We start from the raw sequence: 23407 nt of genomic DNA on the forward strand, positions 1-23407 counted from the left end.
GAAAATGACCCCAGAGTGTTCATTAATAGATTAACTAACAAACATGTAGGCCTACTAACAAACCATGGTGGTTGTTTGATAAGTACATGACTCTCAACATTAGCTCATTTTAAAGTAGGCTAAGATTTAGCTATTTGTACATATAATTTATGTGTTTTGCGTATAATTATGCTTTTTAATTGAATGATGGGACCCAAATTTGACTTTTATTTACATTTTTAGTAAAGTTTGAAACAATATATTGTATTTTTGTTGCCACACAGTAGGACTATGTTTGTTTTTACACACACGCACACGCACACATACTTCTAGAATTTGTGCTGTGTAACATTAGCCTATAGGCTATGATATTCTTTCCATTAGTGCTGTTTTTTTTTCTTATTGAAAAGGGTTGTGTCATTGTATTATTGCAGATTATATCGTTGTTATCCACGTCCGATTTTGTCGAAGATAAAGGTCCCAGAATGCAATTCGATAGCGTAAAAACGGAAAACACCCCATAATGCAATACTATTACGATTTTTTAACGGAAATAAAAATAAGGTATATACGATATAAGGTGTATCAGTGACAATCAGATGTAAACATGATTTTGGCTTCAGCCAGAGAGCTCCAGAAATAAATGTGATGCTGATGGTGGTGGTGATGTGTCACGTGACGCGGGCGCTCACGTCAGAGCATCATCAGCTGTGCAGCCGTGCAGTATTAGTCTCGGCTCATGATAAAACAGCATATTTACTGACCAATCCGCCATCCGTTTGTGCTTCATTCAAGATGGCCTGTCAGGGACTGGCGAAGGGCGAAACTGTCCACAGTCTGAAAGCGGAGTCTGAGTCTTTGAAAGCCAAACTGGAGGAGGAGAGAGCCAAGCTACACGACGTCGAGCGTGAGTAAAACCCTCAGCGGCTGTGTGTCAAACCCCAGCGAGCTGCCTAGATAGACTGCATTCGTAAACATTACTGCGAGGCGCCAAAATAGCTTGTATTCGATTTGAATTGCAGCAAAAACGAGATAAATGTAGGAATAGTCATTGATGCTCACGTAATCTACCGCAATCAAAACCTTTCACATTATGCATGAAATCAGGGAGACGTTTAAATGTTTAATGTAATGTTTTGAGGCCTAGGATGTTTTGGTCAAGATTTACAAATGTTTTGGTCAAGATTTACGTTTAATTTTAATCCTATGATATTATTTAGCCTATGATTTAGGCGTAATATAACTGTATATTTTATTATAAGTTATATTTTGCCGTCACAAATGTAATGGATGGTAAACTACTTTGAGATTTTTCTCAAGGTTTAGATTATGTGTTAGGTTTATTGTTATTGTTTAATTGTTGTATTAAGTTTTTTATTAATATTAATTGCTGGTTTTGTGCTTATTTTGAAATGTTTTGAGTAGATTGTCACCATTTATTTTGGTTTTGCATGTATAGCAGCATGTTGATTAACAATGTTATTTAAATGGAAATATTATCATTTAGTTGCTAATTTTTCATGACATTTCTCATTTTCATGTACTGTACTTGAATTGGCAACAAGATGGAATAAAACAAGTAAATATTTTATTATATTTAACTTATTTTCAACCATTTCAGCAATGAATGGAAAACAAAAATGAAAAAACAAATAACAAAAACAAACAAATTCTAATTCATAATAATAATGAAACTACAATAGTATCTCAATGATGTATAAAATAAATTAAATAAGTAGGTTGCATCATACTGGCCCGTTCAAAACCAAATTTATTTTTTACTTGAAAACTACATTTTAGAAATCCTTTTTGCAACAAAAAAAGGTTCAATTTGAAGACAGCAAAAACAAAAAACAACAACTCTAAATTGATTATATACTTATTTACATGCACTGACTTATAGTTTTTCTTTTTGTTATCAAGGTCCAAGTTAAAAATACTCACTATTGTGGTCCTTTCAAATGAACAAATAAACACATTCAAGCGATGCAGTACACATACTGTATCAGTATAAGTATGTCTTGCAAATTGAGTCTGCAAAATTGGCACTGTCATGCTGCTAAACTACAGGAATACTTAATATGTAATACTTTGTCCAAGCATGCCTGATGACATTTTTCGAGCACAAAGGCTTATGGGTATTCCCCTAGCACGTTGGGTGCTATCATACAACAGTTTTATTATGAAGATGCTCTTTGTTGTTGTGATTTACAGTAATTTCTATGGTAAATTTAATTGCATTGCAATTTACAGCTACATGTCTATCTAAAATAATAGTGCTAATCCATTATAACTTATATTTATATAACTTCTTGAGATGAGCTTTTAGTAAAAGTTGTTCTTCTGATGATGAGGTGTTTGTCTTTCTGGCTGCAGTGCATCAGGTGGCAGAGAAGATGGAAGCTCTGGGTCAGTTTGTCATGAAGACCCGGCGAACTTTAAAAGGGCATGGAAATAAAGTGCTGTGTATGGACTGGTGCCGGGACAAGAGAAGAATCGTCAGCTCCTCTCAGGTAACAGGATGTCCATTGTAAAAAAGACTGAGTTCCACACAACTCCTTTATGTTGTCCAAGCACAAATAGATTAAGTTAACTTAATCATTTTTACAAATTTAAGTGAATTAAACATAAAACAATTAAGTTGTCCCTCCAAAAATAAGAATTGTGCTGTTTTAACTCATTTTAAATAAGCAGTTTGAACTAGCAACAAAGGTCATTTTTTGAGTGTACAATGTAAAAAATGCAGGGTTCCACATAATTGATTCATGTTGACCCAACACAAATCGATTAGGTTAACACTTTTTACAAATTTATGTGAATTGAGCATAAAAAAATTAAGTTGTCCCAATGAAATCTCAAAAATTGTATTGTTTCAGCTTATTTAAAATAAGTAGTTTGAACAAGCAATATATATATATATTGAGTGTACTGTCATATCTGCTAACAAGTGCTGTCATGGATAGACCCTGATTTTTGGACTTTTGAAAGGGTAGAAGTCAGAAATCACTGTGATTAGTAATACTGGTTGAAATCAAGTCAACAGCAGCCAGCATATTGTTGCATGCAATTATTATTACTTGTAATGTACACTCAAAAAATGACTCTTGCTGCTTGTTCAAACTACTTATTTAAAATGAGCTGAAACCACACAATTTTTAAGATTTTTTTTGACAACTTAAGTTTTTTGTTCAGTCCACTTAGATTTGTTAAGTCAATCAGTTTGTGTAGTGAATTAAATGTATATGATGAGCTAAATAAAATTACATTATTATGATTAATATAGATGTTTGTAAAATATTTTACTATAGCCTTTTTTTTGCATAGAGCATTGATATTCCACTACAGAAATGCTTTTTTTGCTATTTATTATAAACATGTATTGTATGTGTTACAGAAGAGAGGGTCTTAAATGGGTTAGTTCACCCAAAAATGGAAATTCTGGCTACTCGTCCTTCCTTTGTTTAAAACTTGTTTCACTTCTTTTCTTTTGTTGAACACAAAATAAGATATTTTGAAGAAAGCTGGAAGCCTGTGACAATTGACTTCCATAGCATTTTCTTTTCCTTCCATAGAAGTCAATGGTTGCAGGTTTTCAGCTTTCTTCAGAATATCTGCTTTTGCGTACAACAGAAAAAAAAGACACTTATGAAAGTTTGAACTGCATAATTAGTGAGTACATTTTCATTTTTGAGTGAACTATCGATTTAAGATCATCAGTATACATCATCAGTCATTATTTTACAGATTTAACAGACAACCTAGAAAGTTGAGGAATGTCTTATTTTTAAGTCACAAGCTGTTTAGTCATTGGAAACAAAAAAATTGATTAATGCATACATATTCTTACATAAACCCCCTTTAACATGCTTGTTTAACATTTTTCTATGAAAATGTGATAAGCTGTTTTCATCTAATCTATTCACAGTCTTTATTGTGTTTTTTAAAAAGTCATTGCTAAAATCTTGAACCTCTCCTATAGGATGGAAAAGTCATTGTGTGGGATGCATACACAACCAATAAGGTAAATCTGTCTATCTGCGTCACACAGTGAGATGTTTTGCAGTGCTGGAGCATTTGGACATTATAATCTGCATGTTTTATAGTTGTAAAATACTCTAATGGAAACCCAGGGTATTAGTACCAAACTAATCCGCCAACCACATAAAAACACACATTAGCACATCAGCCATGGAAAATGCTATTTTTTGTGTGCGTGTACAAGTCCATTTAAGTACATATGTGTGAATATGTGTACGTGTTTGATCATGGTAAATGAGTGTAATACATATTTGTAATTTTTGTATGTGTTTTGTTGCAATCAGAAATTAGAGATTAGACAATTTTAGACATTATTGAGGCTAGTTTACACCTGAAATGGAGTTCACTTAGATCTTTTAAGACTCAAGCGTCAAGTAATGTTTATCCGAAGTAACAGATTAAGTAAATTTTCAATATATATATATATATATATATAATTTTTTTTTTTTTTCTAAAGATAGCTTTATTTATTTTATTTTGGCTGGAATAAAAGCCGTTTTTAAATTGTTTCAAACGTTTCTTAGGATTAATATTAGCAGCCCTTAAGATTTTTTGGTAACACTTTATAATAACTACACACTATGAATCATTTATTAAGCATTAACTCTACATTAATAATTTGTAACTGGTTGATTTTTATTACTAAATTAACTACTCCATTATTTACGTTTTTAAGGTAGTTGGAGGTTTTTAAGCTCATTCAGGATGAGTTAGTAAATGATTAATAAACTATTGAAATCAACATTTATTAAAAAGGCATATTGTAATGGTTACCATGTATGTTATTGAATGCTTTATTAACACAACTTTATGCAGTTTTGTGACCTAATCTAAAGTGAGGACTATTTATGCTTTATAAATCCCTTATAAATGACAATTAAAGTCTTCAAATAAATAATGTTTTGAAACAATGTGGGTGCAATGTTTAAACTGTGCAGTAATTTTATTTTAGATAAGGTTGCAACGATTTATTTTTCATTTGATTGTTTCATTTGTGTATCTTCAAATGAATAGAAATGAATAAAGCCTTTTATTTTCTCTTTTTTCCTGTTTAGAATTTAACTGAGATTTTAATTGTCATTTATAAGTGATTTATAAAGCATAAACAGTCCTCACTTTAGATTAGGTCACAAAACTGTATAAAGTTGAGTTAATAAAGCATTTATAAACATACAAATTACTATTACTATATGCCTGAATAATAAGAATTATAAATGTTAATTTCAAAAGTTTATTAATCATTTACTAACTTGTTCCGAATAATCTTAAAAAAACCACTAAATATGCTTAAATAACTGGTTTGTAAATGATGCAATACTTAATTTAGTAATGAAAAATAAATCATTACCAAAGTATGAAAATACAATTATTAAGCACATTACAAATGTGGTTACAATTCAAGAACACAGTATTTGAAGTGGCAGTTACAAACTGCTTACTAACGTTTATTAATGTAGAGTTAATGCTTAACAGATGAATTCACTATTTGCTAATGCTTAATAAATGATTCATAAGTTATTGTAAACTATTACCGATTGTTTTTTTTTATTTGCTACAAATTACAGTTGCCCAATGACTTGCCTAATTAACCCAACTTGCCTAGATTACCCAAATAATCCTTTAATGTGCACTTTAAGCTGAATACTATTATTTAAAAATAACTAATAAAATATTATGTACTATCATCATGACAAAGACAAAATAATTTAATATTTAAATCTATTATGTTTTTAAAATGTGTTGAAGAAATCTCATCTCTGAACATCACTTGAGCCAAAATTTATAAAAAGAAGCTCAATTTTACAGAAGGGCTCATACTTTTGCTTGGCTATATACAAATAAAGTCAGAATTATTAGCCCCCTTTTTAATCTTTTTTAAATATTTCCCAAATGATGTTTAACAGAGCAAGGAAATTGCTTAAATTTGGTTAATAATTCTGACTTCAACTGAATATATAAAACCCTGTTGGGGTATAAATAATTTCAGGCTTAACTGTAAATATGAATTATCATATATATGCTATTATAAATTATATATGTTGTTTTAAATGTTAAAACCAATAATATTAAGTATTAAAACATTGCTCTATAAGATACTATGACTTTGACATTGAGTAGTAAAAAAACAAACAAATTGCTACAAGTGTCCAAATCTAGTGTCTTAGTTGTAAAAAATTATAATTAGTAAATAAAAATTACAAGGACAGTTCATCCAAAATTTTAATTATTCCATCATTTAATTATCCTTAACTTATTCCAAACCTTTTTGTTTCTTTTGTTGAACAAGATATTATGAAGAATGTAGGTAAAATATAGAAAAAAGGAATTAATAAAATTTTTAAGTCTTTTATCATTTTTTCATTTCGACATTCTTCAGAATATATTGTTTAGTGTTGAACAGAGGAAAGGAATTCATAACAGTTTAGAACCTCTTGAGTGTGACTAAATGGTGAAAAAAATTTTGGGTGAACTGTCCTTTTAAATAATTTAATCTTAACGATTCTTGATGTTTTGCACTCTATCACCATGATTGTTTTGGTATTTGCTAAATGAATCTGCCTTGTGAGACTTGTAAAATATAAATGATTTCTGTGTACAGGAGCATGCGGTCACTATGCCCTGTACTTGGGTCATGGCTTGCGCTTATGCTCCCTCTGGCTGTGCTGTGGCTTGTGGGTAAATATCCTGAGAGTTTTTATCCTGTAATAATTAAATGTCAAGTCTGGTCTAAAATCTACACACTATGAAAATGCATGATTTGTATGCACTTTACTGTTTTTTGTAGGGCTGCACAATATATCGTTTTAGCATCAATATCGCAATGAGTGGCTTCGCAATAGTCACATCGCAGCAACTGCTATGTGGAGTTGGGATTATTATTGTTGATCAGCAAAAAAGAATGTGCAGTGTTAACATTTTACATTACTTTTGATTATTCAATAATAGGGACAGAAAAAAATAGTGATATGCATATTCTTCTCGTAATGGCAGATCGAACATTTATCAATGTTGCAATTCTAAGAAATATATGCGCTGTTAATAAAGAATAACGAAATACATCTTATAACTTTCTGATGCATTTTTCCCTTTTCATTTACAAATATAATGATATATTGTGAATGGTTTTATTGTGATATAATGCTGATATTGTGATCTATCATTATTGGGGGCAAAATATCATGATAATATTGTATCGTATTGTATTACTGTACCTGAATATTTGACTACTCATTTCACTTTTATCTTTGCTCTACCTTATTTATTTGTTCTTGCAATTTCTTTGATTCACTCCTCTACAAGATTATTCTAATCAAAGTTATTGGTTTTATTTCAAATAGAGCTATTCTGCTGAAATTGTATGCATATTGCAATATAAATCACAGCAAAATAAAATTTCGCAATATCAGTTTTTTCTAGCCCTAGTATTTTGTAGGAGCCCAGAGTCTCTGCTCTGAGATTATAATGAAATCTATCTTCATATTTAAATGTACAGATAGAGTAAATATATCCTCTTCTGTTATTGCAATGTTGAAATCTCTCTTTGTCTTTTTAATTTAGTGGTTTGGATAATAAATGCTCCGTCTATCCTCTTTCTTTGGATAAAAATGAAAACCTGGCATCTAAGAAGAAATCTGTGGCCATGCATACCAACTATCTATCTTCCTGCAGCTTCACCAAATCTGACATGCAGGTTTGTATACAGCATGTGTATAGTGTAGTTATGCTTGTGAACACCTAGATTTAAAAATGTAATACAGGGTTTGTATGGGTGCTGGAAATCCTTGAAAGTACATTGTAGTGTTTTCAGGGTTTGAAAAGTGCTTTGATTTTATATAAAGTGCTTAAAACTGCTTTAAAATGTAGTTGTGTTGCTTTCATAATCATTTAACTTACTAAATTAGTTTAAAAATATTATTTAAATAAAACAATCTTTCATTTTAAAATATTCACTTTTGCTTTTGCATAAAATCTAAACTCTGGACATGATCTGCCGTTTTTTTTTTTTTTTTATATGGGCCCTTTGATTAAACCAAATTGCATGGAGTTTCCCGCTTCATGTGTGAACAATGCATACAATTTATATATATTGAAAATATTCCTCCGATATTTTGGTCTATATTGACATGATAGCATCACGCAGTTGCTGCAGATTTGTTGGCTGCACATCCATGATGCGAATCTGCCGTTCCACCACATCCTAAAGGTGCTCTATTGGATTGAGATCTGGTGACTGTGGAGGCCATTTGAGAACAGTGAGCTCATTGTCATGTTTAAGAAACCAGTCTGAGATGATTTGTGCTTTATGACATGGCGCGTTATCCTGCTGAAAGTAGGATGTTTTCTCTTTTTTGGACCATTAAATGTAAATCCTAGAGATGGTTGTGTGTGAAAATCCCAGAAGATCAGCAGTTTCTGAAATACTCAGACCAGCCTGTCTGGCACCAACATCCATGCCATGTTCAGAGTCACTTAAATTACCTTTCTTCCCCATTCTGATGCTCAGTTTGATCTGCAGCAGATCATCTTGACCATGTCTTCATGCCTAAATATGTTGAGTTGCTATACTACTTTACTATACTGTAGTACTATAATGAGTACTATACTGTAGGCCTACTATAGAATACTATAACAAAAGCATCTAATATAATGTGTGTGTGTGAGGTACAGTAAATGCATGTAAATATAAAATCTGCCACAGTCAAAGTTCCATTTGGGAAACCAAACCTGGCCCTTGATCTGTTAATTGCTCTTTTAAAGTAAAAGTTTATTTTAAACCAAAGCTTTAGTAAAATCGTTTATAGATAGGATTAGAGATTTGTTGTAATATAAATATTTTTTTAAGATGTAATAAAATCACTCCACTCAACATGTTTATTAATGAATTTAAGGTGTATACAGTACAGTGCATAATGTGTATTAGCATGATTTAGACAGTACAGTGTGTTTAGCTTTAATCAGTGGGTCTGTGGCAATTAAGACTGTAGCAATCAGCTGATATTTATGTAAAACACGTGTGTGTCAAAGCAGCACTGCATAGTTTAGTTCCAACTCTGCTTCAACATACTCACCTGTAGGTTACAAACAAGCCTGAAGGACTCAATTAGTTTGATCAGGTGTGTTTAATTAGGGTTGAAACTAGGGTTGAAGGGCTTTGACACCTGTGATATAAAGCATACCATGAAATCCCCCCTTTTTAAAATGACATGCATCCTTTCAAGCAGCATTTTTATTGCCATTTTGTCTTGTGCATCGTATATTTGACTGCTATGTGAGCCTCATTACGGGAAAAATCATTCTAAAAATATGGTTTGCACTTTCCTGCTGGGTTTGCGTTTGTCATGAGTGCATACTGAGAAAAGAGTCTGGGTTTCTCTCTCTGCATGGTCACATATCACGGATTGTTCCTCTTTCTTAGTTTACGTTTCGGTCCATTGGAATGAAGATGAAAAAGGAAGAAGTGCAAGATTTTGTTATGTCAAGGCAAAGGGGATTCGTTAAATCTATTAATAAAATTGAAAGTTTCCCGACTTCCAGTTGTTATGATCTTTGAGGGGTTTCCACTGCAAAACTGACTGATTGACGATTATTTTTCATCTTTAAGTAAATATAAAGGTATATAGATAGATATATAAATCAGTTCAACAATCAATCAATCAATAAATAAAGACAGAACTAGGTGCTTTGTGTTAGATGTTTTATGTGTTTGTGGCAATGAGTTAATTGTTACAATCCAAACCTACACTAGAGGGTGCTATTTCTTTCTTTAACAATACCAGACTTTTGTTGGATTACTGCAAAGCATTAGGGAAACTTTCAAATGATCTGCAGAAGTATGTAAATCATAATGTAGCCTATATAATTATGTATACCCATAATGTATATATAAAAAAGCATAATTAGGGCATAAACCAAGCAATTGATTTGCTTAGGGTCTACAATGCACTAAACCAATGGTCCCAAAGTCAATTCCTGGAGGGCCGCAGGTCTGCACACTCACACCTGCTTAATAGTTTCTAGTAGTCTTGAACACCTTGATTAGTTGAATCAACTGTGTTTGATTAGGGTTGGAGCAAAACTCTGCAGAGCTGCGGCCCTCCAGGAATCAAGTTTGAGCCCTATGCACTAAACACAGCAATCTATATTTGGTAATTCTTTTGATTAGGTTATAAACTGCCTTTTTTGTGAAGTTTAATTTTAAACTAATTTGGAGAGGAGCGCATGCTCATGATTGACCCAGCTGGCCCACATTAGCTAATCATGATCCTCCAATCAAAGGATCCCAAGTCACTATATAATCCTCATTTCCTTTCTACAACTATCTTCGTCTGGAAGAAACCACCCTCCTCCCCTTCTTCCAGCTTTATCCAGAATGGGTGGCACGGTGCCCCAGTGACTAGCACTGTTGCTTCACAGCAAGAATACCAATAGCGTTGGTCCTCGCTAGGCCATCTGGTATTTCTGTGTGGAATTTGCATGTTCTCCTCATGTCTCTCCCGGGACAGCATGGCAAACAAGCTATGTATAAATCATGAGCTAAGTGTGAACTCTTGAAATAATGTACAACTTAAGTAATAGGCAATGTTTTGCCCTCTTTTGACCCCAACCACCCCCCCCCCCCCCCTCCCTTTTTTTTTTTTAAACCCACCGTTTGAATATGGCAAATTGTAGACTCGGAAGTAACACCCGCTGGCCATTGATATGATTGGCCAACACTTTTGCATGTTTAAACTTTCCTCACTTTGCTTCTAAAATTAGGTCCCAGTGTTTAACAAGACAGATAGTGTGCCCTACAGTGTAAACTTCTCATGTATGTTTGAAAGCCTACTGTACATCCTATATGGGACAATCTACCAGAAATGTACATTTTCACTTCTAAATAATTTGTCAGGGCCTGACGTCATCAACTTTATAATACCTCCAGACCGCAGCACTGCTCACGCTTTCTGCTTCAAGCTGCTTCCGTGTTCAACTTTGGCGATATTTAACCAATAGCATCTCTGCAATAAAGTCATGTCATGCCACACGCGTTGCTGTTTATATATGTATACACATATTTTCGAGTCCTGATCAAGAGGTAACGTCCGATTCCGATCAAGTCTGAAACCGCATGATTGGGCCCAATTTCCGATTATGTGATCAGAACTAGACATCTCCAATAAAATCGTACAATTTAATGATAGAATGCATCCTTGATCACTGTCAGCTTCTTCTCCATCAAATGATGTCACATCCGAGTCATAGCCTTAATTGTGTATTGCATGTATTATATGTTAAATTTAATGCAAATGTGACAGGACTGACAGAAGGATGGGGACAATTGTAAATGTATTTGTATTATATATTTGAGTATTTATTTAGAATTTATTGGTTTTAATCAATTGTTGTGAATGAAAATAACTTAAACTTGCTATTTCTGAAGGATTTTTTTCCCCGAAATAACAGTTTTTAGCATATTAAAGCTGTAGGTTCAATTGAGTTGAGAACAAGGACAATGACAGGGTTTGTACGTTTGTAAAGTGTTCTTAATAAAGAAAAAAAAAATCTGAGAACCAGATGAATGACATATTCCTTACTATATTTTTATCACTCACAAAAATCAAGCATCAGTCCATTTTAGAAATGTTTGTGATGAAACAATTTTCATTCGCTGTGTTTGTTTTTATTTCAGGGACAGAAAATGAACGTTTCTGGTAGAATGTCCCATATACTGTATGAAAGCTGCTGTGATTTAGGTTAAAAGTGCAGCAGGTGATTTGTCTAAATGCTAACCAGTTAGCATAATATCTTTGAATCACAATCCCCCCTCTGCCATCCAAAGCCACACCTCCTGAAATCACGAACGCACAGAGACCCACTAGATCATGTCATTCGCCAGTTAGAACACTTTATAGTACTTTATAATACTACAATTCTGAACAAAAAACTGTATTATATCTAGCACGTTTTCAGTTGTGTAGCAAGATAAACTTGTCATAATGTGCAATATTTCGTGCATGCAAGTATTGCTGGATTAGCTGGATACACTTTCTCACGCTTTGTCCTAAAGCGACTACTGTATGCTTAGTGGTTGGCCGGCGGCATGCAGGAATTGCACTAACTGTATTACTAAGCCATACTGACATGCAATTTCAGACCGAATATTCAAAGTAGCATGGTAAACAACATAGGGTCTGCATCACAGGCTGTCATTGTTAAAAAAGAACCAATGTGATGTGAATATAAAACCAACTTCTGCTCAGTAATGCAGGCTAGGTGGAATAGCGTTATTTACTTATGTTTTGTTGTTAAACTAAATAAAAATCTACATTATTGATGTTGTAAAAGGTCCCTTATGAAATTGAAAATAGTCACATCCATCTTTTAGATTTCAGTGCCTGAACAACACTTCCGTGCATATAACTTATTTGTAAAACAACAAAATCTGCATCAGCTCTGCGTGACTAAAATAGTTTTAAAACAGAACATTACCTGTCTAAAAGAAATACTTCATCCATGGTGTCATCCTTCCTCCAGCATGCAAAAGTAACTCCAATATTAATTCATTCGTTTTTACCACTGTCACTCCTGTCCATGTGACCGTGACGCATGTGCATGCAAACGGCGGATCTGCGTGAACAGGTCCGCAGTTGTACAAATCTAAATTTGCTGACAGACATTTTGGGCTACTTATCAGAATCGTGGGAGATGCCGGCCTGACAATATTTAATTGGATGAACATTTTTTAGTCTTATGCCTTACCCAGAATATAAAAACACATATAAATACATTTTAGATCATTTACTTTAATCATTACTATTGGAATGTGAAGAGACTTTCAACTAGCACAACAGAAAATGTTTCTGAAGACAATCACCTACTGCACCTTTAAGAACACATAAATAAACAACCTGGAATAACAGACAAAACAATGGTGACCGTTCAATAAAAACAATTCCTTACAATTGTGTGGTGCAATATTACTGTCGGATTTAATGACTTACTTTCAGTCTTCTTAAAATCCAACATCGAATAGAGTGGAGGAACTATGACGTCACCTTGTAGGCTAAATCGGCTGCTAGCATAAAACTGGTTCCCTCTATAAAATCCCTATACGATTTTCCCATAGGCTTTTCGAAGATTGCAAATAATAAGCTCTGTGTTCAAACACTGTTCATTACACTTACACGTTTTGTCCAACCGGATAATCCTCACACGAGAATACATCTTTTAGCACTTTTGAATCCTAAATGCAAACGCAAGGACTGAAAAGCTAACAATAGGCTATAATCAGACTACAGTGCTTTCGGGGCGCTCGCCTGTGACGTCAGCACCACCCTGCTACAGACAATTTTTCAAGCTTATTTTTAGAAATATGGTCCATGACAAAGATGTACTCTCCCGGTTTATTATATTATAATCAACGCTTTGTATTAAAAACAAATAAAAACAGGCGAAAACACATCTGTATAGACCTATGTGCCTTTTGGATTTTTTTTTTACATGGGAAATACATTTTGTTTTACTTTACGGTTGTAAAAGTTTTAAAACTGTATGTATACATGTGCCTACATAGTATTATCATGAGACATATTTAAATAAGTGTATCTCTCACGTACATACAGCCCACCTACCTTTGTAACAGATGACAGAAATGAGACATGAGGGACAAGTCTATATGCCTGAAAGTTCCATCATGGACACAGAACAACATTCAATATTCTTTTTTATCACGAGTACAATGAAAAGCAGCCCATACACTCACATCTGCTATCAATTTTAAGGAGGAGTGTAAATATTGCAGTTATGACAGAGATAAATGTGTAAAAAACCAACAAAAAATCAATTGATCACATTAAAATAACTGTTAATATGTATGTATTTTTTACACATTTATTCACCCGTTTGCATTACTGACAGCAGGTAAGAGACAGACTGCACTGGTAAGCAGTATCTCCATAATATCGTTTAAATAAAATAAATGATCAACAAATTAATCTGTCTTGACAGTCTTTACAAGTGAAGAAAAGCCCAATGCAAGCGGGCTGCATTCCAGATCAGTTCAGCTCGATGATATGATGTCTCCGACACTGCCTGTAGTCTCATTTAGCAACTTAATAGCAACCATCTTTTTAAAGAAACATAACCGATTTAAAAAATCAAGTCTGATGTAACTGATGTGTTTTATGTTGTAGAATAAAACGCAAAAGTATCTTGAGTTTGTGGTAGCCACGAACCTTATTTAAGCATCTTAACTGAAATCCCATTTAAAAAACCCATTGACTGGGATGAGGGAACTGGAACTGCTAAAATGCTAACTCACTTTCAGGTTTTTGCATACAAATTGACGTCATTGTTCCTTCACTTTATTGCAACTGAAGTGAAGAACTGCCCCAACATGTGAACTTCAAAATTAAATGAGCAAATTTCTTTCTGGCATGACCTTTAACTTGAAGTTGGGATCGGAAGGAAGGCAATTCAAAGACTGAAATTTTTTTTCTGCATACATCTGTATTTGCCTCTATTTTATTGTAGATCTAAACAGCAGGCATTGGTCTTCTTCTGTAGAGGTGAATTTTATCAACACTATAACTGAATGTTTTATGTTTTTAGAGTACAATGAATATGTTGTATTAGGCTACATGGAGTTTGCATGTTCTCCCCGTGTTGGCGGGGGTTTCCTCAAGGTGCTCCGGTTTCTCCCCCAGTCCAAACACATGCGCTATAGGTGAATTGGATGAAGTAAATTGCCGTAGTGTATGAGAGTGTGTGTGAATGTGAGAGTGTATGGTACTGAGTACTGAGTTGTGGCTGGAATAGCATCCGATGTGTAAAACATATGCCGAAATAGTTGTCGATTCATTCCACTGTGGCGACCCCTGATAAATAAGGGACTAAGCCCAAGGAAAATGAATGAAGGCTATGGCAAAATAAAACTCAATATCTTAATATCTAAGTTCATGACCTCTGCTTTTTGTTTATGTGTGTGTTTTAGATTCTGACATCTAGTGGTGATGGGACATGTGCATTATGGGATGTCGAGAGTGGGCAGCTGCTGCAGAGTTTCCATGGTCACTCGGCTGATGTTCTCTCTCTTGACCTCGCACCTTCTGAGACGGGAAGCACCTTTGTGTCAGGGGTCAGTAAACACCATCTACACACTAATTCACCTCACTATAACACATCACTTTATCAATACAACTGAAAGCTAGCTAAACTATCTTGTGAAAGAAAGCACTGGATATTTTTACATACAGTATCAAAATTATACAAAACATGTAGTTGGCGGTTCATTCCGCTCTGGTGACCTCTGAAATAGAGACTGAATGAATGTAAAATGAATTAATTAATTATTTTACATGTCAAAATTATAAGTCATGAGTATTCATTTACATGTTAGGATGTTGTTCAGTCAGAATTGGTTTTGTGCAGCTATTTTTAGGCCAGGAGTCTCCTGAGATTCATCCTGTTGTGTGTGAGTGTTTTTCTGCTGGTCTCTGAAGTGCTATGTGTGTGTGTTCCAGGGCTGTGATAAGAAGGCTAATGTGTGGGACATGCGTTCGGGACAGAACGTTCAGTCTTTCGAGACTCATGATTCTGACATCAACAGTGTGAAGTGAGTAAAATACAGCCTGCCACATTCATCATGTGTAGTTTTAACGGTACACCAAAGTTAAATGTGGCCCATGAATGTGACATTGAATCATAAATTTTCAATTCTGATCAGGGTCACTTTATTACGTGGAAGTAAATCAGAGAGACATCAGATGTTCTCAGTACATCTACTGTACCGTAATTTCAAAAACATCCATTACCTGCTAACATTTGCGCTCTGTTCAGCAGGTTCATTAAAGTCAGCTTGAAATCAAAATTTACAATGTTTATTTTGCTAGCTCATTTTTTAAGGTGAATAATTAATCAGTTCAAGTTAATCCACTTAAAAAATGTGTTTGTTTTTGTAATCTTCAAAAAAGTGTATGACGATTTGCTTCCATGTTTAGAGTAGCGACTCTTTCTACTTCCTGACCCACGCCCCTCCTACCATTAGTTTGCTATGAGGAAATGATGTGCAAAAGAAGGCCCTTTCCCCTATGCAATATTCTGTTTCAGTTGGAAGTACATCATCGTACTGAAATTAAAGTCTCAGCAACACAGAGGAGTAGGTGTAGAGTAGGTGTACGTACTGTAGAATGCTAGGCGACCGTCAGCCATTTTCTCAGAGAATGACAAGCTGATAAAACATTGCTGCAACTCTGATACAAGTTTTATTTATAAGGAAAATTTAAAAGTGCTGCAGTGTTTGGGTGCTCTGTGTTTGTCTGATATAATTATTCTACCAAAATTTGTCTATTCCATAGTATGATGCTGATCTGTCAGTTCTTGTCATGTGACTCGCAGTGCGCTCACGGCATTCTGAAAAGTTTTTAAGATGTTTTCAACTGAGAGCGCCTCGAAGGCACGAGTGCGTCGCTCCCAATATGCGTGCTCAAGCCTAACGAACTTGTGCGTGGAAAAGACGCGATTTGTGAACGGCTCCTAAGTTGTTCTTCTTCAACAGACATGCTGAATTCACCTGATTTGTTGTCAAATGGGTTCCTTGGCAGTTCGTGGGTCCTTCACTGGATCTTTTCCTTTTCTCAAAGAAACTTTCCAAAGACTTCTGTTTCTTACTCATTTTGCTTGCTTGTGGGGTAAATTTTTTCAATTAAGTGACTTAGATGTAAACGAGAAAATGCGGTTATTTTTCAAAATAAAAGAATTTTCAAAATAAAAAAAATTTCAAAATAAAAGTTCATTCAGATTCAGATGATAAATAAAACGATTGATCCATGGACCGGTTGGGGACCACTGTTCTATAGCACTCAACAAGCAAGCAGGAAATCTGGTCTCAGCACATTTTTTTTAATTTTAAGTACTGATCGATCCCGAAGTAGGTACTTTTGACATCTTTAGTATTAATAATTGTCATGAAGCTAAAAGACAACAAAAGCAGCAGTTAGCATGATGATTAGCTAATTTTCTATTTAATGATGTGAATTAGTCTTATGCACAAAACGGGAATATCGCATAAAAAATTTGTGAATAAAGCACTGTTTTTGTTCAATTCAATTCAATTCAATTCAACTTTATTTGTATAGGGCTTTTACAATGTAGATTGTGTCAAAGCAGCTTCACGTAAAAGGTCATAGTAAATTGGAACAGTGTAGTTCAGTTTTTAGTGTTTAAATTCAGTTCAGTTTAGCTCAGTTCAGTGTGGTTTAAAAAATCACTACTGAGATTCCAAACACTGAAGAGCAAATCCAACGATGCGCAGCTCTACAGATCCCGAACCATGCAAGCCAGTGGCGACAGCGGAGAGGGAAAAAAAACTTCACTAATTGGCGAAAGTGAAGAAAAAAAACCTTGAGAGAAACCAGACTCAGTTGGGCATGACCATTTTAATTTCTCCGCTGGCCAAACATCTTGTGCAGAGCTGCAGTCTCAGCGGCGGAGGCTGGAAGCTGGCCTCAGCAAAGACTCGTCTGTCCCTGGAGCGTCACAGGAATCAGTCTCATGTTATCCACTCCTCCATTACCACCACAGTAGCTGCTCAGGATACAGCCTGGTCCAGGATATGGAAACCTTGGGATCATCTCGTCGTTGGTCTTGGATCGAATCAGTGACTGTGCATAGTCTGAGGGCCTCAGGAAGAGCATCCCGGGGTGGAAATGGAGAATAAAGAGAATAATTAGCGTAGCTGCTGTTCATAGTGTATATAAACAAGGTACAGAAACCTGTGTGGAAGCCCGCTAAGTGGTGCACTGAGTGTATGCTTTACTAAACAGATAGGTGTTCAATCTAGTTTTGAATTGGGAGAGTGTGTCTGAGCCTCGGACATTATCAGGAAGGCTATTCCAGAGTTTAGGAGCTATAAATGAAAAGGCTCTACCTTCTTTACTCGACTTTGCTATTCTAGGCTAGATTATTTAAAGCTTTATATGTAAGAAGAAATATTTTAAATTCAATACGAAACTTAACAGGCAGCCAGTGTAAGGAGGATAAAATTGGGGTGATGTGATCAAATTTTCTAGACCTGGTAAGAACTCTGGCAGCTGCATTTTGTACTAATTGAAGTTTGTTAATAGAGGATGCTGGGCAGCCAGCAAACAGTGCATTACAATAGTCCAGCCTAGCAGTCATAAAAGCATGGACTAGCTTTTCTGCATCTGAGATGGATAACATACTTCGTAACTTAGCAATATTTCTCAGATGAAAGAAAGCAGTTTTTGTGACATAGGATATATGATTTTTAAAAGTTAAATTGCTGTCTAATACGACACCCAGATCTTTTATAGTAGAGCTAACGCTAACTTTGTATCCCTGTAATTGTAGGTCGAGTTGTGAGATCTGCTGTGTACAGGATTTTGTGTGAATAAAGCAGATGTTTCCATCCAAAAATTAAAGATTTCTTCTTAATAACAATATTTTACTACACCGTTTCCTTACTTCATGAAATAAATATACATTTATCAACATAACTTTATTTAAAAACATGATAAAAATTAACAAATAAAAAAAGGGCAGCATGGTGGCTCAGTGGATAACACTGTTGCCTCACAGCAAGAAGGCCGCTTGTTCGAGTCCCAGCTGGGCCAGTTGTCATATATACAGTTGAAGTCAGAATTATTAGCCCCCTTTTATTTTTTTTTCTCCTTTTTTTTCACAGTATGTCTGATAATATTTTTTTTATTCTGGAAAAAGTCTTATTTGTTTTGAATTGGCTAGAAAAATATATATTTTTTTTTTCAAACCATTTTCAGGTCAAAATTATTAGCCCCTTTAAGCATTTTTTTTTCAATAGTCTACAGAACAAACCATCATTATACAATAACTTGCCTAATTACCCTAACCTGCCTAATTCACATAGTTAACCTAGTTAAACCTTGAAATGTCACTTTAAGCTGTATAGAAATGTCTTGAAAAATATCTAGTCAAATATTATTTACTGTCATAATGGCAAAGATAAAATAAATCAGTTATTAGAAATGAGTTATTAAAACTATTATGTTTAGAAATGGGTGGCGCAGTAGGTAGTGCTCACAGCAAGAATGTCGCTGGTTCGAGCCTTGGCTGGGTCAGTTGGCGTTTTTGTGTGGAGTTTGCATGTTCTCCCTGCATTCGCATGGGTTTCCTCAGGGTGCTCTGGTTTCCCCCACAGTCCAAAGACATGCGGTACAGGTGAATTGGGTATGCTAAATTGTCCGTAGTGTATGAGTGTGAGTGAGTGTGTATGCATGTTTCCCAGAGATAGGTTGCGGCTGGAATGGCATCCGCTGCATAAACATGTGCTGAATAAGTTGGCGGTTCATTACGCTGTGGTGACCCTGGATTAATAAAGGTACTAAGCGAAAAGAAAATGAATGAATGAATGTTTAGAAATGTGTTGGAAAATCTTCTCTCTGTTAAACAGAAATTGGGGAAAGAAATAAACAGGTGGCTAATAATTCAGGGGGGCTATTAATTCTGACTTCAACTGTGTATATTCACATCATTAAATGTAAACTTAGCAAATTATCATGCCAACTGCTGCTTTTGTTGTCTTTTAGATTCATGACAATTATTAATCCAAGAGATGTCAAAAGTACCAACTTCAGTACCAATCGGCACTTAAAATTGAAATGTGCTGGGAACAGATTTATTTTTTTTATTTTATTTATTAATTTTTACTTTTACTCTTTACTATGCAGATTTGTATTGAGTATAGGGATTTTCCTGTTTTTATACAGGAGTAAACAAGGAGCATTATTGGGAAATCTCAGTCCATTGTGAACATCCACCCACTGGCACTAGTTATATGCTCTCTCTGCTATCGTAACGGCTTCCATTTGTCTAGGAAAAATTTCCACTAGATGTTGCATCATGTCTGTAGGGATTCAGTTCCACTCAGAGCATCAGCGAGGTCAGGAACTGATGTTAGAGTATGAGTTTTCCCTCGCAGGTGCCATTTCAGTTCATACAGAAGGTGTTCATCTGAGGTTACATCTAGGTTCTGTGTAGGTCACTTCTTACAGAACAGATACAGTAAAACATTTCTGGTAAGACTTTAAGGTTCTATTTGTTAACATTAGTTTGCTACAATAACAACAAACAAAGCTAAAAGCTAATCTCTGATACTATATGCTGAAGATTTTAGTGTTAGTTTCAGCATTTTTTATGGTTTATTTTTAATAAAATGTTGTGTCTTTTAAAGTTAAAATTTGAGTTTTATTTGAACTGAGAATGACAAAATGTGTTACAGTAGATCTGTATTGTACAATTGTTCAGGGAAGTTAATAAAAATAAAATGTACATTAAGTTAAATAAAACATTGATAAAAACAAACATTTAAAGAAATATTATTCTAACAAAGCTAAACATTTAAATAAAAATGAACAAAACAGTTATCAAAACTGTATTTATATTTTTGTCTCACAATTTTAATAATAGTACACACACAAATAATACCTAATTCAAAAATATATGAAAAAATATGTAGAATATTAATTAAATATATTGATCATTGTTAATATGCAGTAGGACTGTATTGTAGAGTTTTAAATCATTTATAAATAGTCCTTGTCATAGTCAGCAGGGTCACAATGTCATACTTCAGATGTTTGTGATGGGGCATTTTGTGCCTTTATATGCTTGAATTTATGCATTGTAGCAACATTCAAAGCTGAAATATCTAAACCTGCTTTTTTAAAGGTTGAAATTAAGAATAGTGCACGTATAGTCATGTCTGTGTCCCAATTCAGAGGCTGTGAAGCATGCAAAGGTCAGATCGGATTTTATTAATGGGAAGATTTGTCTTGTTGCTTAGCAACTGCCACAGCTGCCGTTGATGAGAAGCAGTGATGTTTGTAACAGATTTTTTTGTTCAGTTCAAAAACAGAGCTCATAACACAACTAAAAATGTTCACCTTGGTCCATTTACACCTTTATCAGCTTCATCAGGTACACCAATTCTGTTCTGCCCACCACATGGTAGCAACTAGCATTTTGTCATGTTGATGTAGTCAAAACGATCTGCTGAATTTCTTGAAGACCCTTTGAAGGTTGTTGCTGCCAGTAGTCTGAGTTTTTGTTTTCACAGATTACCATGCACAGGTTGGTGAAAAAGGAAACATTCACAGTACTCAAATGTTCTCCACAGTCACCACATCACAGTCCAATAGAGCAACTTTGAGATGTGCAGAAACAGGAGGTTTGCTTCATTATAGATTTCTAAGACACTTTCATTCAGTATAGACCAAAATCTCTTATGAATATTTTCAGCTCCACAAAGAATTAAAGCAGCACTGGTGGCAAAATGGGGTCTAACTAGCCTGATCTCAAGTGGAAACATTTTATCAATTTAGTGGCTAATTGGTACAAATTTGTATGAAAATGTACGATTTATAAAAGGAGGCATGGCACCTAACCATGCCCCTAAACCCAATAGTCATTGTCGGTAAGCAAACTGTACAAATGAGATTGTACAAATTCATATAAATCAGCAAATCAAAAAGTTAAAATTGCCGTAAGATTGTGTCGGGTCTAACCCAGTACTGGCATAATAAATTGAGATTTATATATTACCTGAATGCTGAATAAATAAGCTACCCAATGATATATACTGTTTTATAGGACAGTATTTGTATACAACTATTTGGAAATCTGGAATCTGAGGTTCAAAATATCAAAATGCTGAGAAAAACACCTTTGGTGCTTAGCAGTGAGCATTACTAATCAAAAATTAAGGTTTAATATACTGTTTTTATGATAAGAAACTGACCCATTCATATATATATATATATATATATATATATATATATATATATATATATATATATATATATATATATATATATATATATATATATATATATATATATATATATTTATATATATATATATATATATATATATATATATATATATATATATATATATATATATATATATATATATATATATATATATCATATATATCATATATATCATATATATATTTTTTGTACACAAGTAAACAAGGAGCATTACTATACATAGGCAAGGCCAGGCAAGTTTATTTATATAGCACATTTAATACATAGTATGTCACCACTGGCTTGCATGGTTCGGGACCTGTAGAGCTGCGCATCGATGGATTTGCTCTTTAGTGTTTTGACTCTCAGTAGTGATTATTAGACCACACCGAACTGAGCTAAACTGAACTGAACTTAAACTCTGAAAACTGAACTGACACTGTTTCAATTTACTATAATCTTCTATGTAATCTTCTATACAAATAAAGGTGAATTTAATTTAATTAAATAGTGGTAATTCAAAGTGCTTTACATAAACAAAAATTAAAAACAACAAAGAATAAAAATGATGTTAAACAGATGAAAATGTGTTAAAATTAGTTTTAAATGAAAGAAGCAAATCCATGTGAACACGGGGAGAACATGCAAACTCCAGACAGAAATGCCTCCTGGCCCAGCTGGGACTTGAACCAGCGACCTTCTTGCTGTGAGGCAACAGTTCTAACCACTGAGTCACAGTGCACCGAAATGATTCATTTTTCTTTCGACACACACATACAATATTAATAATATGCAACATCAGACCAGGCGACGCCTGGCAAACTACTAAATGTTTTAAAAGTTACAGGATTTTGACTCTTTAATTGCCAAGTTCACTTATAATGTCATTGATTTGGTGAAAAAACACACAAAATTATGTATTTTCAGTATAAAAAGTAATTGTGGACTGTATTTTTTTTTTTACCTTTTATCACAGTCTTGGACATGTGAACGATTAGTAACATTGGCTTTGATGCATTGTTAAATTTTCATTTTTCTCATTAATTTATTGCTGGTGGCTGTTTTTGCCCCATTGACCTTTATTATAACCACATTTGATGGTGCAAAAATACACAGTCTTTGTTTTTGTTTACTCAGTTCTGAGAGCTGAGATGCATATTTTGATTTTCTCAGACGCATCAAGGTAAGCGCGTAAAGGTCACTCTCACACTCTCACACACTCAAAGACACACATACACAGACTTTAGTTTGCTGTTGTACTCCATATAAAATCCAGAAACTAAGCTTTTTTTGCACAGGTCTATCTAAAGGGTTAATGGTGCCGACTGATGATTAACAGTAAAAATGACAAATTTTACCTCTTCCCAACAGGGAAAACCTCAAACAATCAAAAATGCATGATTATATGGTGTCATGCTTTTGTAATAAGAAAATGTGTTTTGTGCTTTGATAAAAGGTAAAAAAAAAAATCCACAATTACTTTTTATATTAAAAATGCGTCATTTTTTGTGTGTTTTTTTTCACTAAATCAATGACATCATTTTTGAATTTGGCAATTAAAGAATTAAATCCTCAGTTTTGATCAGGACTGAGGTTGATTATCA

The 23407-nt window shown here is 34.2% G+C and overlaps 1 protein-coding gene across 1 annotated transcript in view; it reads left to right on the forward strand.

The window, feature by feature from the left end:
- Positions 1–698: 698 nt before the first annotated feature.
- Positions 699–23407, forward strand: part of gnb5b (guanine nucleotide binding protein (G protein), beta 5b) — a 36340-nt gene continuing 13631 nt past the window's right edge. Inside the window, exons 1-7 of the mRNA XM_056478342.1 lie at positions 699–886; positions 2356–2492; positions 3959–4000; positions 6617–6693; positions 7576–7708; positions 14990–15133; positions 15519–15610. Of these exons, the coding sequence (XP_056334317.1) occupies positions 775–886; positions 2356–2492; positions 3959–4000; positions 6617–6693; positions 7576–7708; positions 14990–15133; positions 15519–15610 (737 nt within the window). The 5' untranslated portion in view covers positions 699–774. The remainder of the gene's footprint in view (positions 887–2355; positions 2493–3958; positions 4001–6616; positions 6694–7575; positions 7709–14989; positions 15134–15518; positions 15611–23407) is intronic.

Source organism: Danio aesculapii, chromosome 18, assembly GCF_903798145.1.
Source record: "Danio aesculapii chromosome 18, fDanAes4.1, whole genome shotgun sequence".
Taxonomy (NCBI): Eukaryota; Metazoa; Chordata; class Actinopteri; order Cypriniformes; family Danionidae; genus Danio; species Danio aesculapii.